The sequence below is a fragment of the Andrographis paniculata genome, unplaced genomic scaffold, assembly GCF_009805555.1.
Source record: "Andrographis paniculata isolate CXL003 unplaced genomic scaffold, ASM980555v1 Contig60END, whole genome shotgun sequence".
Taxonomy (NCBI): domain Eukaryota; kingdom Viridiplantae; phylum Streptophyta; class Magnoliopsida; order Lamiales; family Acanthaceae; genus Andrographis; species Andrographis paniculata.
Genome location: NW_026137596.1, coordinates 1,850,062 through 1,862,968, shown reverse-complemented (window position 1 = coordinate 1,862,968; position 12,907 = coordinate 1,850,062). Strand labels below are relative to the sequence as shown.

Below are 12,907 nucleotides of genomic sequence, written 5' to 3'. Positions count from 1 at the left end.
AATGTATATCTAATCATTGCCTTTTTCTGCGCTGCTGGTTCATGGCAATGGCGGACGGGCGATCGACTGCGAGCCTACCTTTTGAAGCTTCCGTTTCATTGGCGTCCATTGAAACGCATTGCACAACCGCCTTTTGTACTCCTCAAGTTTCAATTTTCGATAAAAAATATGCGGTGGAAGAGGTGACGGAGGAGGAAGATGGCCCTTGGTGCAGTTACCTTTGCTAATGGTCAGCCTCTCGCCGTCGTGGCGTGCTTTCATGGTCTTCGAGGTTATTCTGTGTACACTGGAATCGATTATGGTTTAATCTACCATTTCATTCCTCCAAGGTATCCCCTTTCTAGTATGTATAATATATATACATATTCTCTCGTCCATCTGTTTACATTTTGATTTGTTGATTATGAGTAACGGCTTGTTGCGAAGATATTCGTTGAATTATGTTGAAGTTGGGGTCAATTATCTCATATTATTTAATTGCCAGATAAAATTTAGGGCTATTTATGCTTGTCTAAGATAGTCGGATTGAAGCTTCATTGATCTTGCTTTAGGCATGATTGAATTTCGGATGTTTTTTTTAGTAGCTAGTGCTATAAACTGTACCCTATAAGCTGGCGTTCATTGTCAATATTCTTTCAGTACCATCTCCCTCAAAAGTGGAGTCTTCTACCACAGTTTAGAATGATATTTCATTTGTTTTTAGCAGGATATGGATACGATCAGTAATTCATCTTGTATAATGATGATTTTGTTTGGAGCTTCAAACTTTTATTTCAATATGTCAAAATTGTACTCTCTAAAATTTGTTATTACCTTTTTTGCATAAAATTTATTGTTGTTGCTTGTTAGTAAGATTGATTTTACATGGTTATTGATAGATCTGAATAATGTTTTCTTAGATCTGCACATAACTACTCCTGAATGCTTTCAGCCTGGATAATTGGAATGTTGATGAACTGATTGACGATTACAAGTGCTCTGTGTTTTGAATTTCTCAAAGCAAGTGGATACACTTGAAGCAGTTCAAGTTTGGCGAGTTTCTTTTCCATAGGGTGTATGATGTAATGCCTACTTGAATATCCACAATTAGGTGGAGCAGCTAGAGATATAGAGGAAACTTGATTTTGGTTAATTGATATGAAGCTGAGCTTTAATCCATTCCTCATGCAGATTTTCTGGAAAATTCCCAATGAATGTGCTGATATTGTGGAAGCTATGCATTTCCAGAGACTGCATGGCGAATGCAAATGGATCTCTTGGTGGATTCAAAGAGAAATGCTGGTGAATCCTGAAAAGCATGAAAATTTTCCTCACCTAGTCAATCATTCATTCACCGTCATTATAATTGAAACCAATAGAGTTAAGAGGTGACTTACTTTTTATTCATGAAAAAAACTCAATCAGAATGTTCCAGATGGTTGGTCTACATTCATGTAGATTCTATACTCATGGGATGACTGTGGCTCGAAATATTTTATAATCCTAGATCATATTGTATAAGCTTTAAGCTCAAGATGATCCAATGGGTTATGCGCTCGTTTTGATACTTAAAAACCTAATCAAAATGTAGCCTCTAATGCCCATTTCTTTTTATGTGAGGGCAATATATAACTATGTCATCATTCGTATGACAACAAAATTGTGTCTGTCTTTTCTTTTCTTTTTTTTGATTGTGTTATGTTATGAATAATTTTGGGTGATGTGAAATAGCTTCCAAACATAGCCGAAGCTTGTTCATATTGGCTTTTACTCAGCTGACTTACCGAATTTTCAGTCCTTTTGATCTTTTTTTCTATTTATATATATATTTTTGCACATGTGATACCTTTAAGAAAATAATGCGACTAAAAGCTAAACAAATAGCCATTAAACTAATAGGGATATTACCTCCCTATGCGTATGGATGACGACTGCCCGCATAGTATAAATATAGAAAAGACAGGTGTGATTGTAGTGCTGACATTTGCATGTAAAATCCTTAGTGTTACTACACAATATTACTGCAGAGACGAGCCACCCTTAAACGTTTACGACAATAGAAAGAGATGAAAGTGAAGATAGATAGCTGTACATTTTCATTTTCTCCAAAAAAGGCCAGCTCAACAAATTTAGCCCCACCACCTGTTTAAGCCTCCTACTCTTATAGAAAGCAAACACACACACACACACACACATATAAATAACACATTTCCTAGTGTCTTCCATATTCTTTCTTCTGAGTTTTGAATGTTTTAGCTATATATATTGCATATATCTTAAAGCCTGCTTTCCATTCTTCTACTTCTCTTCTATCAGTCTTCTTTCTTTTCTATGTACAGAACCATGTCTAGTTTGAATCATCTGAGTTCGAGCTTCTTTCCAGTTAGAAACAGTTCTTCACCGTACTTAAGGATCCAATCAGATGCTGAAAGGCACATCTCATTTCAACTTTGGGTTGCAGGAATCTTGATCTTTGATTTTAGATTGTAAATTTGTTTAATATTGGTGTTGTTGGTTGATTCAGGGAATACTTGGCAGAGCTATTGGAAGAGATGCAGAAGCTTGGACCTTTCAAACAAGTGTTTCCTATTTGTGACCGGCTTTTGGATCAAGGTTGATTTATATATTCAGTTGTTTAATATGGTATTAGCGTTGTTGGAGCTTTGTTTTAGCCATCTGTTATGAGTATCATAGTTATGTGTTTAGCATGTTTTTTATCGTGAAAAGGAAATCTATATGTGATCTTTATTCTGAATCATTTGAATAATCTACTGTAATTTATGGTTATTAGCCTCTGAATTCTCGATCTTCATATGATTATTTCTGATGATCATTAAAATTTTCCTACTAATGAATAATTTTCTATAAAAGTTAACTCACTTTTTTAAGTACACTATACTAGTTCCACAATTTTATTTTATTTTATTTTGGGATAATCTAATAAAGTCCTTTCTTTCACTAGCAATAAAGGTTGAGTAGGTGGTTGAGGTTTAAGCGGTGGGTTTTGTTTCATACGTCTAAGGTTTGCAACACGACAAATACATTTATCAAAAGATGCTTTTTAATGCGCTACAGAAGGCGTTGCTCATGTGACAGGGGAATGCGTAAGCATTACTATCTTTTGATCACCACCACAGATCATTTTTATATCACTGAGTTATATTATGGATGATTATATTTGGTGATGAATCTAGCGAATATAGTACCTGACTTTGTGACTGAAGATTAAGGACAATTCTCTTCATTAGCTTTGAAATCGGTTTGTGTGAAATTTCTGATGGAGCTTAAAGCCACATTAATATCATTGATGAATAATGTGCTTATTATGGTAATTTGCTGAGCAATCATATGATGAAATCTCTTGTTTTTTCTAGCATAGAGAGTAATAGCTGTGGTAAATGTTTTCTTGAAGCTTTGTTTCCATTCATTACATGTTTGATATGCAAAAAAGTCACCTACTAAAAGTTCATTCTGTTCTGATTTTAAATGAAGCAAAAAGTTGCTTAGAAGTAAGAGTGAAAACAAGTTGTGACGTTTAAGATCATCGAGCTCAAGTTTGAGTTGGGTATGGAAAGCTTGAGTCCGTCAGAGCGCACATATTGAAAGCTTATTGAGTTCAAAGTCAATTTGTGTCACGTTAAGCTCAATTCAAGCTCAATAGTTAGCGAGGAACATCATAAGAACTTTGTATGGGATAGATTTTGGTATAATTTGACACTTTAATGCATTTGATTCATTGCCCACTTGAATGGATGAAGTCAGCTCTCGGTTACATCCACTATTTTAATGTATTCATCTAGTTTGATTCTTATTTTGAAATCTATAATTTATATTTTGGCATTCAAGCTTTCATCAAACAAGATATGCTAATTAGTTTGATCTATGTGAGATATCAAAATCTTAGTGAAATCATTCCCCCCTGCACATGAGTACTTTGATACAATCTTCTGGTTACTATTCTGACAGAGATAACAAAAGTTTCCGGGATGTTTGCCTCCAAAGTGTTCGAAGATTATGACAAACTTCAGCTAAGCAGTCGTAGCCCCTTGGCTTCAATGAATGTGATGCCGGATGTTGGAGGAAGTAGTAACTGGAATGGGAATGGCTCTCACACCATTAAACCTGAGGTGAGCTAAGCTATAACGATGTTCAATACAAATTCATTATATTTCATCATGTCAATCTCTTTGAAGCCTTTATCTGAGTGTAGAAAATCTCAAATCTCTGTTTCTCTAACTTCTTGTGTTGTTTATTTAATTCAAATGATATGAGGTTCTCGACATTCTCATCTTACTTTTAGGAGCTTGACATTGTCTGCAAAGTTATATATGGAATTATATACTCACATTTACAAGTAAACTCTCGAACATTGTATGGACTCGTAAAGCTTGCATATACACTGCTCCCTATCTGGATCCAGCTTTTTATTCTCTTCATGTATACACTTTGATGCTCCCTATCTTACAATCACTGCATTGTTTGCTCGACAGATACTTCGGGGGCCGCATTGTATGACCATGGACAGGCAAACAGCTCAGGGAGATCCAGATTTGTTTTCGGTGAGGAGGGTATTGCGCTTGGATATACCAGTTGATAAATATCCGGATGTAAGCCACGTACCCTACTTCGTAACTTTATTTCAACTTATCCGATGCTACAGAGTGAACTGCTTATTGATTCTCTTTGAACACAAGCAGTACAACTTTGTGGGTAGACTTTTAGGCCCCCGTGGCAACTCCCTCAAGCGAGTAGAAGCTTCTACTGGCTGTCGCATTTATATCAGGGGAAGGGGTTCGGTAAAGGATCCCAACAAGGTAATTCCTTTTGTCGGTAGTTTACCTAGTATATACTACAATTCAGTTGTGACATGCCTGTTATCGATTGTTATTTGATTATGACCTGTAGGAAGAGAAACTGAGGGGGAAACCTGGATATGAGCATTTAAATGAGCCATTGCACATTCTGATTGAGGCGGAATCGCCTGCCAATTTTAGCGATGGAAGGCTGATGCAGGCAAAAGAGATCCTTGAAGAACGGCTTATACCCGTGGTATGTTCATTGTCCGTATCTTATATATACATCTAGTGAGTTTAAGGGTTCTCTGTTTACAATTTATCTTATCTGTATTCGAAATGCAGGATGACGAGGCGCAAGATTATTACAAGAAAGAACAACTCCGAGAACTAGCCATGATCAAGAATAGTCGAGCACAGAGTCCCCAGCCAAGCGGGAGCTTGTCTCCCTCCGTCTCTAATGGAAAGAAGCATCTTAATGATCCTAAACAAACTCGTTGAGGACCATGTCGTGCGTATTGATCCCCGTCTGCTCAAGAACAACAAGGTACTCTACAAAGCCGACGAAATGTAAATATTGCGTTTTTTTCGTTATTTTGGTAGCGACTGCTCGACTCGAATAAATTACTACACCGTATGACTGTTGGATCTTCCTGCTTCTCTGTTTGTGTATATTTCTCAGATGACCAGACTCTGTTTCTATCGAACCTTCGTTTTCTTCTTCGTTGTCGTTTTCGTTACTGTTATAAGACTTAACTATGCTTCGATTTTACAGAAGACGACAACGTCGAATAATTTGTTAGAATGATTGAATTTGGGTTTACAAAGGAATCAACGAACATTATGTACATCTGCAAATCTCAAACGAATGGCCTATGCACAGTTCTATCAGCATATACCGATCTCACCTCGGCGCCACGGTGGGCATCGTGCCGCTGATGAGCGCGGTCTCCGAGATATCCAAAGACTCACAGGGGTTCGTCGAGGACGGCGGAGTCTCCGGGAGGCTTCCGGAATCTCTTGCCGAGGAATCTGTCAAGTTGGCATCGGATTCCGGCAGCATTTGCCAGATGGTCTCGAGTTCCCTGACTACTTGGGCCATCGATGGCCGGCTCGCAGTCTCGTCTTGGCAACACTTGAGTGCCAGATCGATGAACTTCTCGACGCAATCGGATGGATACGACCTCATCTTCTCATCGATGATGGTGAATATGGATCCCGAGCGATGCGCGACGTTAACCTGAATCACAGTAAATGTGCCTGAGATGATGAGTTTCGAAAGTCCCGGTAATTGTCGATAAACAACAACGCATACCTCCCGGACGATGTTCTTGCCGTGCGATATTGGGTGCATTCCGGTAAGCATTTCAAGAAACACGACGCCGAGGCTATAGACGTCGCTTTTGTCCGTCAGCTTGTGAGTAAGAAAATACTCGGGATCGAGATATCCCTGCATGTCGTTAAAGCCAGGGGTTTAGTATTATATCGTTGAACTATCCGCACCGGGATTATACTGTTATACTCACCGGTGTCCCCTTCACGACGGTTGATATATGAGAAGGTACGTCTCCTTCGAGCTCGGAAATTGGAGCCAATCGAGAAAGCCCAAAATCGGATACCTTCGCATTGAATCTCGAGTCGAGCAATATGTTAGACGCCTTGATGTCGCGATGATATATCGGAGGATTGGCCTCCGTATGAAGGTAAAGTACGCCTTTTGCCGCGCATAGCGCGATTTTCACTCTCATCGAAAATGGTAGCGATGATTTCGTCTTACCTGTAATAAGACCATCGATGCGAAACATCGTTAGCTCTTCATGCAACCTCGTAAACATGAAAGATCGATTTCGAGAAAGGATTACCCGATAGGTGATCGCGCAAGGTTCCGTTTGGCATGAACTCATAGATCAACATCTGCAGGAAATACGTCGATGAACACGAGCGAAGCATCGAACAAACGGAATATAGCTCGAGAAATCGATGAACTACCGTACCTGTTCTCCGTCTTCGTCGCAGTATCCGATCAATGATACGAGGTTCCGGTGGTGCAACCTCGACAAAAGCTGTATTTCTGTAAGAAACTCCTTCTCCCCCTGCAGCGACCCCTCGAGAGCGCGTTTTATTGCGACGATTGTCCCGTCGCCGAGAACTCCTCTATGCACTTTTCCGTACCCACCTTGCCCGACGACCGTCGAGCTATTGAAATCGGTCGTCGCCAGCGCCATCTCGTCGTAAGTGAAGTCTTTCACGCCGTCGATCTTCATGGAGATCCTCGAAGCTGAAAAACATCGCGATTATGAAGATTCGTCATTTAGCGAGATGATCGTGTATCGCTCTCGTACGATACGATACTCACATTTTCGTCTCTTCATCGACGTGTGGTGCTTCCTCATATGGCGTCGCAAGATAAACAACGAAACGAATGCGGATATCGTCACGGATCCGGCTATAGTTCCGAGAATAGTTCCAGCCAACGCTCCCTTGCTCAATCCCGGCGAAGATCGAGAAGGAACATCTACAAACACAACGAACTACGATTATTACGAATCGGGGACAAGAAACACCGTCGTAATAACCAGACGAAGCATCGAAGAACTTCCATCGAAATCACCTCGGTAAGGATCAAGAAGCGTGAAGTTAAGAAACTCGTACGGTCCAAACACGTGACTTTCGCGAATCTTCCATCCTCCGAACATCGAGCGAATCCAAAACACCTCGCTTCGGTTGAACATCCTCACGCTATCGTTGATGTACGCCGGGAATATCTTGAGGTACATTCGAAGACGGGGTCCTTCTTGCCACGCTGCAGACTCGATGTCTAGCTGAGACGAGTTCATTTCAAGCCCCGAGCTTATGTACTCCTTGAAAGGATCGACGTACGGTAAAAAATCCGAGAAAGAAGGACTTTTTAATCGGTATCCAATCCGCACGGGGGCTGCACAAAAGCATCTCGCCGTCGGGGATGCAGGAGCGTACTCATAAGGAGGCGGGCATGCTTCAGGCGGACAATCGACGAGACTCGTCGCATTTACGGTGTTGCCAAACTCCTCGACGTGAGGCAGGCAAAACTCGTCGAGATTTCCCCTCGAGCATATCGGATTTCCTTCAAGCCTGAGAATAAGGCGACGAGAAGTCGAGAATGTAAACGCAAATTATCGAAATCTCAACGGAGAATGCACGGAACAGAACGACATACGCAATGGTGACATTAGGTAGTCGAGCGAGGACGCCGGTAATACCCGAAAATTCGTTGTACCCGAAATCCCTACAAAATAATGTAGACAAAGTATCGTATAAGACTCGGGATATGTCAGTTTTCTTCAGTCGAAATGATGAGCTTACAAGAAGAGTCGATCGGCTGAGTTCAACGTTCGGTTTAGCCATATACTCGATGGAATCGAGCCATTCAGCGAATTGTTCGCCACCAACCTTCAAAAAAAAAAAACGAATAAAGAAAATTAGTGAAAATCTGCGCCTGCATACGAAGTTTTTCGAAAAATGTAGGGTAAAAGCGACGGCGGATTACAGTTTTTGTAGAAGAGGAAGCTCTGAGAAGCTATCAGGAATGGTTCCGGACAGGTTGTTCGACGATAGATCGCTGCAGAATGGAGTTATTGCATGTCCGTAGTATCGGGATGTCTGAAAACATTAGCAGAGTACGAAGTCGAATACTTACATAGTTGTGATGTTCTTCGAGAGCGCGCCCGACGGTATGGTTCCATTCAGATGGTTTAGACTCAAGTCGCTGAAACAGAGAACGTCGAGTTATTACAACATTCGATACATAAAAGCGCGCAAAATATGTTTCTTCGGATAAAACATCGACTTACATGTAAGCAAGTTGCGGATTATTTCTCCAGTCGGGAATCGAACCTTGTAAACTGCAGTTCCTCGCACTCCTGATACATCCAGAAGATCATGTTATTACCACCAGCATTACCTCGTACGAAAAGATCGAACAAGACTGTAGTTTTCTTACAACTTGAGCAGGCTCGACATGTTTCCATACGAAGGCGGGATCGAGCTCCCGCTTAGGTTGTTGTTATCCAGTTGTCTAGAAAATCCCAACAAAGAAAAAAAAATGATATGACGAAAAGGGGAGAAAGAAAAACAGAAGATCAATGCATCGAAACAAAAAAACTTCGATGATGATCGAATTATGCCGTACAGTATCTGTAGATTCGACATTTCAGACAGCTCCGGTGGAAGAGGTCCAGATAAGTTGTTGTTATCGAGCAACCTTCAGGACAAGATTTTATTTATCATAACAACCTCGAAAACACAAAAAATTCGAACATATTCGACTTACAGATGAATGAGAACCGGCAGGCGAGACAGCTCCGCCGGGATTTGCCCGCTGAGGGAACAGTTATTCATATGGCTGCTCAAAGAACATATGACGATCAAAAGTAAGCTCACAAACAAGTAATCGATGATTTAAAAAAACGAATAACCGAGCCGAGAGGGAAAATTATTACAAGTGTTTTCCTTTCTGTAACTTAGCGAATGACCGAGGTATCGGTCCTGAAATCAGGTTTTGGTCGATTTGTATCCTGTCCAAATTTGCAAGATTCCCGAGCTCGTCGGGTAACGATCCTGTTAGCCGGTTCCCACTCAAAAGCCTGCGCGAAAAATGCTCGTAAGAAACTGGTTTCGAACATTAATCGAATAAAAACTACGTTTCACTCACAAGAGTTCGAGCGTTGTAATGTTACCAATCTCCTTCGGTATCGGCCCGCTTATGTTGTTCCACATGACATCCCTAAGACATCAAATCAGAGTAAGAATTATTACAAAGACAACAAAAGAAGGAAGCCGCGTCGAAAATGAGAACTCACAATATTACAAGTTTGGATAATCGACCTAACTCGGGAGATAAGGTTCCCGACAGATTTTTATTCAAGAAAGCCCTGTCGAGAACAGCAAAACAGAGCATGTTAAAACAGAGTTCTTCCATTTTTTTTTCAGACAAAGATCGACAGAAGATGACATACAATTCTCTAACATGGAGATAGCCATCCTCGAGTGTTCGATTATAGCAGAAAATCCCGGTCCACGACGAATTGCACGGATCGCCACGATTCCACCGCACCAGGTGCCTGTCCGGATCATTCAAACTTTTCCTGATCGACCTCAATGCACTCACTACAAAAACCACAATGAATCAAACTTTTCTTGATCGACTATTTTTTCGTACAAAATTTTATATCCAACAGCTATTTCGCCTACAAAAACAAGAACCAAAATCGCTTGAAATGTTTAAATTATACTTATGGAGTCACCTTACATATCTTAAGAATCCATAGTTGAATCTCTTCTTTCATTGCAAGAATTCAGACAACTAAATCAAACTTTTTTCTTGCTCAGCTCTGTTTTTTCATTAAAAACATCACATTCAACGACTAGTTCACTTAAAAAACAACGAGAACCAAATACGCCCGAAATGTTTAAACTATACTTATGGAGTCACTTTACATATCTTAAGAATCCATAGTTGAATCTCTTCTTTCATTGCAAGAATTTAGACAAACTTTGTCTTGATTGGCTCTGGTTTTTCATACAAACATCCATTCGACGACTATTTCACCTAAAAAAAAACGAGAACCAAATGCGCCCGAAATGTTTAAATTATACTTATGGAATCACTTTACATATGCTAAGAATCCATAGTTGAATCTCCTCTTGCATAGAAAGAATTCAGACAACTAATTCTTGTCCTAAATTTGGCTTTGAGGAAATTTGGAAACATAGTAAGTACCTTCATTCGGATCCGTTCGTTGGCAATCGACATGGATGAGCAAAAAGCAGCAACACAAGCATAAGATCAGTGCCATTTTCGAAGCTACAACGATCGTCATCCTCGTCTATATCTCTATACAAATTAGGCACCTGATCGAATGTAATACAGAAACAACATTAACACAGAGGAATCAAGAATGTCCAAATTCCATCCATGGCCTCCCAAACATGATCATCAAACAGGTCAAAACCTAACTCCACTTTTTGACGAACAATAAAAATCTTATATTACACAAAAAAAAATCAGAAATGTTTGCTTCAACATCAACATCACCAAACCCTAATCCAATCGAACCAAATTAATAGCCATTTTAGGGCAAAATACATAATAAGGCAAACAATATTATTAATCACGAAATACTACAATCCATATTCACACATTCTGTTTGTTTACAAAAAAGTGTACCTCAACATAAATGATGCATATACTCAAAAAGACAGGTGCAGAGAGAGAGAGAGAGAGGTTGTAACCTTGAGGAGAGAGAAAGGGCAAGAAATTAGACCGATTCTGCATTGATTGTGAAGAATATTTGTGCTGATTGTACAGGTGAAAGGAACCCTGTCTGTCTTCGAGATAGAAGGGTTTTGGGTGTGATTTTATTTTGGAGGGTATTTTATATTTATATTTAATTTTTAATATTTTATTGAAAGAAAGAAAGAAAGAAATGGATATACGTTGAGGAGTGTTGACTTTTGGCGGGGGAGTTGGTGGCGGCAGTTTGATTCATGAACCAATTAATCAATATCAATGCACAACACAACCTTTTTTTTATTATTATTTTTTTTATTTTTTTATTTTTTTTATTTTTTTATTTAGAGAGAAAGAGAGAGAGAGAGAGAGAGAGAGAGATTTTAAAAAAGATGGAATCTTTGGGCAGTTCACACACGTTAATAATAATAATCAATTAATCATTGCCCATCTTTCTTCCTCAACTAATCTCTCTAGTGTGGCTACTAACGTGGATTAAGAAATGTGTTCATTTTTGTCCTAAATACAACATTGTGTATATGTGTATATATATATATTTACTTATTATTACTAGGGGTGTGTTTTTTAAGAAGTTTTTGGAAAAATTTAGGTTTGATTTTTATTTAAATTTTGAGATGAGTTTGAATTTTAATGTTTCTTTTGGGTTTGGTTAGAGTGCGAAGAGTTTTTTTTATATATATTGATTTGATGAGTATGAATATAATAATATAAATATATAGTATTTTGTATAATTTAATTATAAATTTATATTATATTTATATATTTTTTTTAATTTTTATTTATTTATATTATAAAAAAAATTATTTTCTACCAAATAACATATATATTATATATATAGTTTATTAAATTATAATTATTATTATTTTTTTATATTTATAATTTTTAGAAAAAAAAAAAAAAAGACAAAATCTGTCCCCGAAACCCTCTCTAGCCCAAAACTGGGCTAGAGAAATAGACCCTAGATAATTTTGACATTTATATTTTATGTATAAAATAATTTATGAACTCATAAATTTATGATCACGAATTCATTCACGTATTATTTTTTATGGGAAATGTAATTATTTTTGTTATAATAAAAATTTGATATTTTTTAGTCCGACTGACAAAAACTCTTTCTTTCTTTGATTCTTTTTTATATTTTACAAAACTAACATAAAATATACTCCTTCTAAAGTTTTGCAAGTGATTAATCTATTTATAAATTACTTAGTTCAATTATTAATTTATTTGTAAATTATCCAGTGGTCTGGGTTTCTGAATCTTGTCTATCGCACATAATTTCTTAACGTGATTTGTTTTTTTTTTAATTTATATTTAAAAAATAATTAAATTGACATTTCGTTAAAAGAAATATTTTTATTTCATACAAAATGATATAATTGCATACTGTATAAATAAAGAAATAAAATGTTACCTATACTTTTTGATTAGGCTTATTGCCCATTTTATTTTTATGAAAAAATAGGATTTGATAAACCGACGTGTAACACGTGCCCCGCCCCTATGAAGACACAAATTAACATCTACCCTTTATAATGGAAACTTTTAAGAACGTAATTAATTAACCTTAATTGTCATTATTATCACTAATCACTATCATTGTTACAATTATTATTATAAAAATTCTAAGTCAACCACGGCCCATTCATAATATGCATGCTTAAGATGATATTCGCAATTATTAATCTTTTTAAAAAATTTATTTATTTAATAGTACGCTGGTCTTTACTTTTTGAATGTATACTTAGTAAATTTTATAGATTATATTGTACAAAATATATACGTGGTTTCATAAAATTGCGCCAAATCTCTCATACTTCTAAAACTGCGTCAAACTCCTTCG

At 37.8% G+C, this 12,907-nt stretch overlaps 2 protein-coding genes across 8 annotated transcripts; one reads left to right on the top strand and one right to left on the bottom strand.

Moving 5' to 3' along the window:
- Positions 1-30: 30 nt before the first annotated feature.
- Positions 31-5,498, top strand: LOC127259754 (KH domain-containing protein At3g08620-like). Of its 7 annotated transcripts, XM_051287334.1 has the most exons (9): positions 298-329; positions 1,171-1,367; positions 2,319-2,411; positions 2,504-2,592; positions 3,946-4,106; positions 4,470-4,586; positions 4,677-4,793; positions 4,885-5,028; positions 5,118-5,498. In XM_051287334.1, exons 2-9 carry the CDS (start codon positions 1,216-1,218, stop codon positions 5,271-5,273), a joined length of 1,029 nt encoding a protein of 342 aa, XP_051143291.1. In that variant the 5' UTR covers positions 298-329; positions 1,171-1,215; the 3' UTR covers positions 5,274-5,498. The 7 variants fall into 7 exon arrangements, with proteins under 7 accessions (XP_051143293.1, XP_051143292.1, XP_051143296.1 ...); XM_051287336.1 differs by lacking the exon at positions 1,171-1,367 and having other exon boundaries at positions 31-329; XM_051287335.1 differs by lacking the exon at positions 2,319-2,411 and having other exon boundaries at positions 31-329; positions 1,171-1,281.
- A 39-nt stretch (positions 5,499-5,537) lies between these two features.
- On the bottom strand, positions 5,538-11,148 carry LOC127259753 (probable LRR receptor-like serine/threonine-protein kinase At1g06840). Its single transcript, XM_051287333.1, has 21 exons — positions 10,978-11,148; positions 10,531-10,661; positions 9,767-9,917; positions 9,611-9,682; positions 9,463-9,534; positions 9,251-9,394; positions 9,082-9,153; positions 8,941-9,012; positions 8,752-8,826; positions 8,603-8,671; positions 8,449-8,517; positions 8,299-8,370; positions 8,115-8,201; positions 7,969-8,037; positions 7,384-7,883; positions 7,129-7,287; positions 6,767-7,050; positions 6,635-6,686; positions 6,299-6,549; positions 6,088-6,222; positions 5,538-6,012 (listed from the first exon to the last, which is right to left on the bottom strand). The coding sequence occupies exons 2-21, from the start codon at positions 10,628-10,630 to the stop codon at positions 5,677-5,679; spliced, it is 2,841 nt and encodes a 946-aa protein (XP_051143290.1). The 5' UTR covers positions 10,631-10,661; positions 10,978-11,148; the 3' UTR covers positions 5,538-5,676.
- Positions 11,149-12,907: the final 1,759 nt, after the last annotated feature.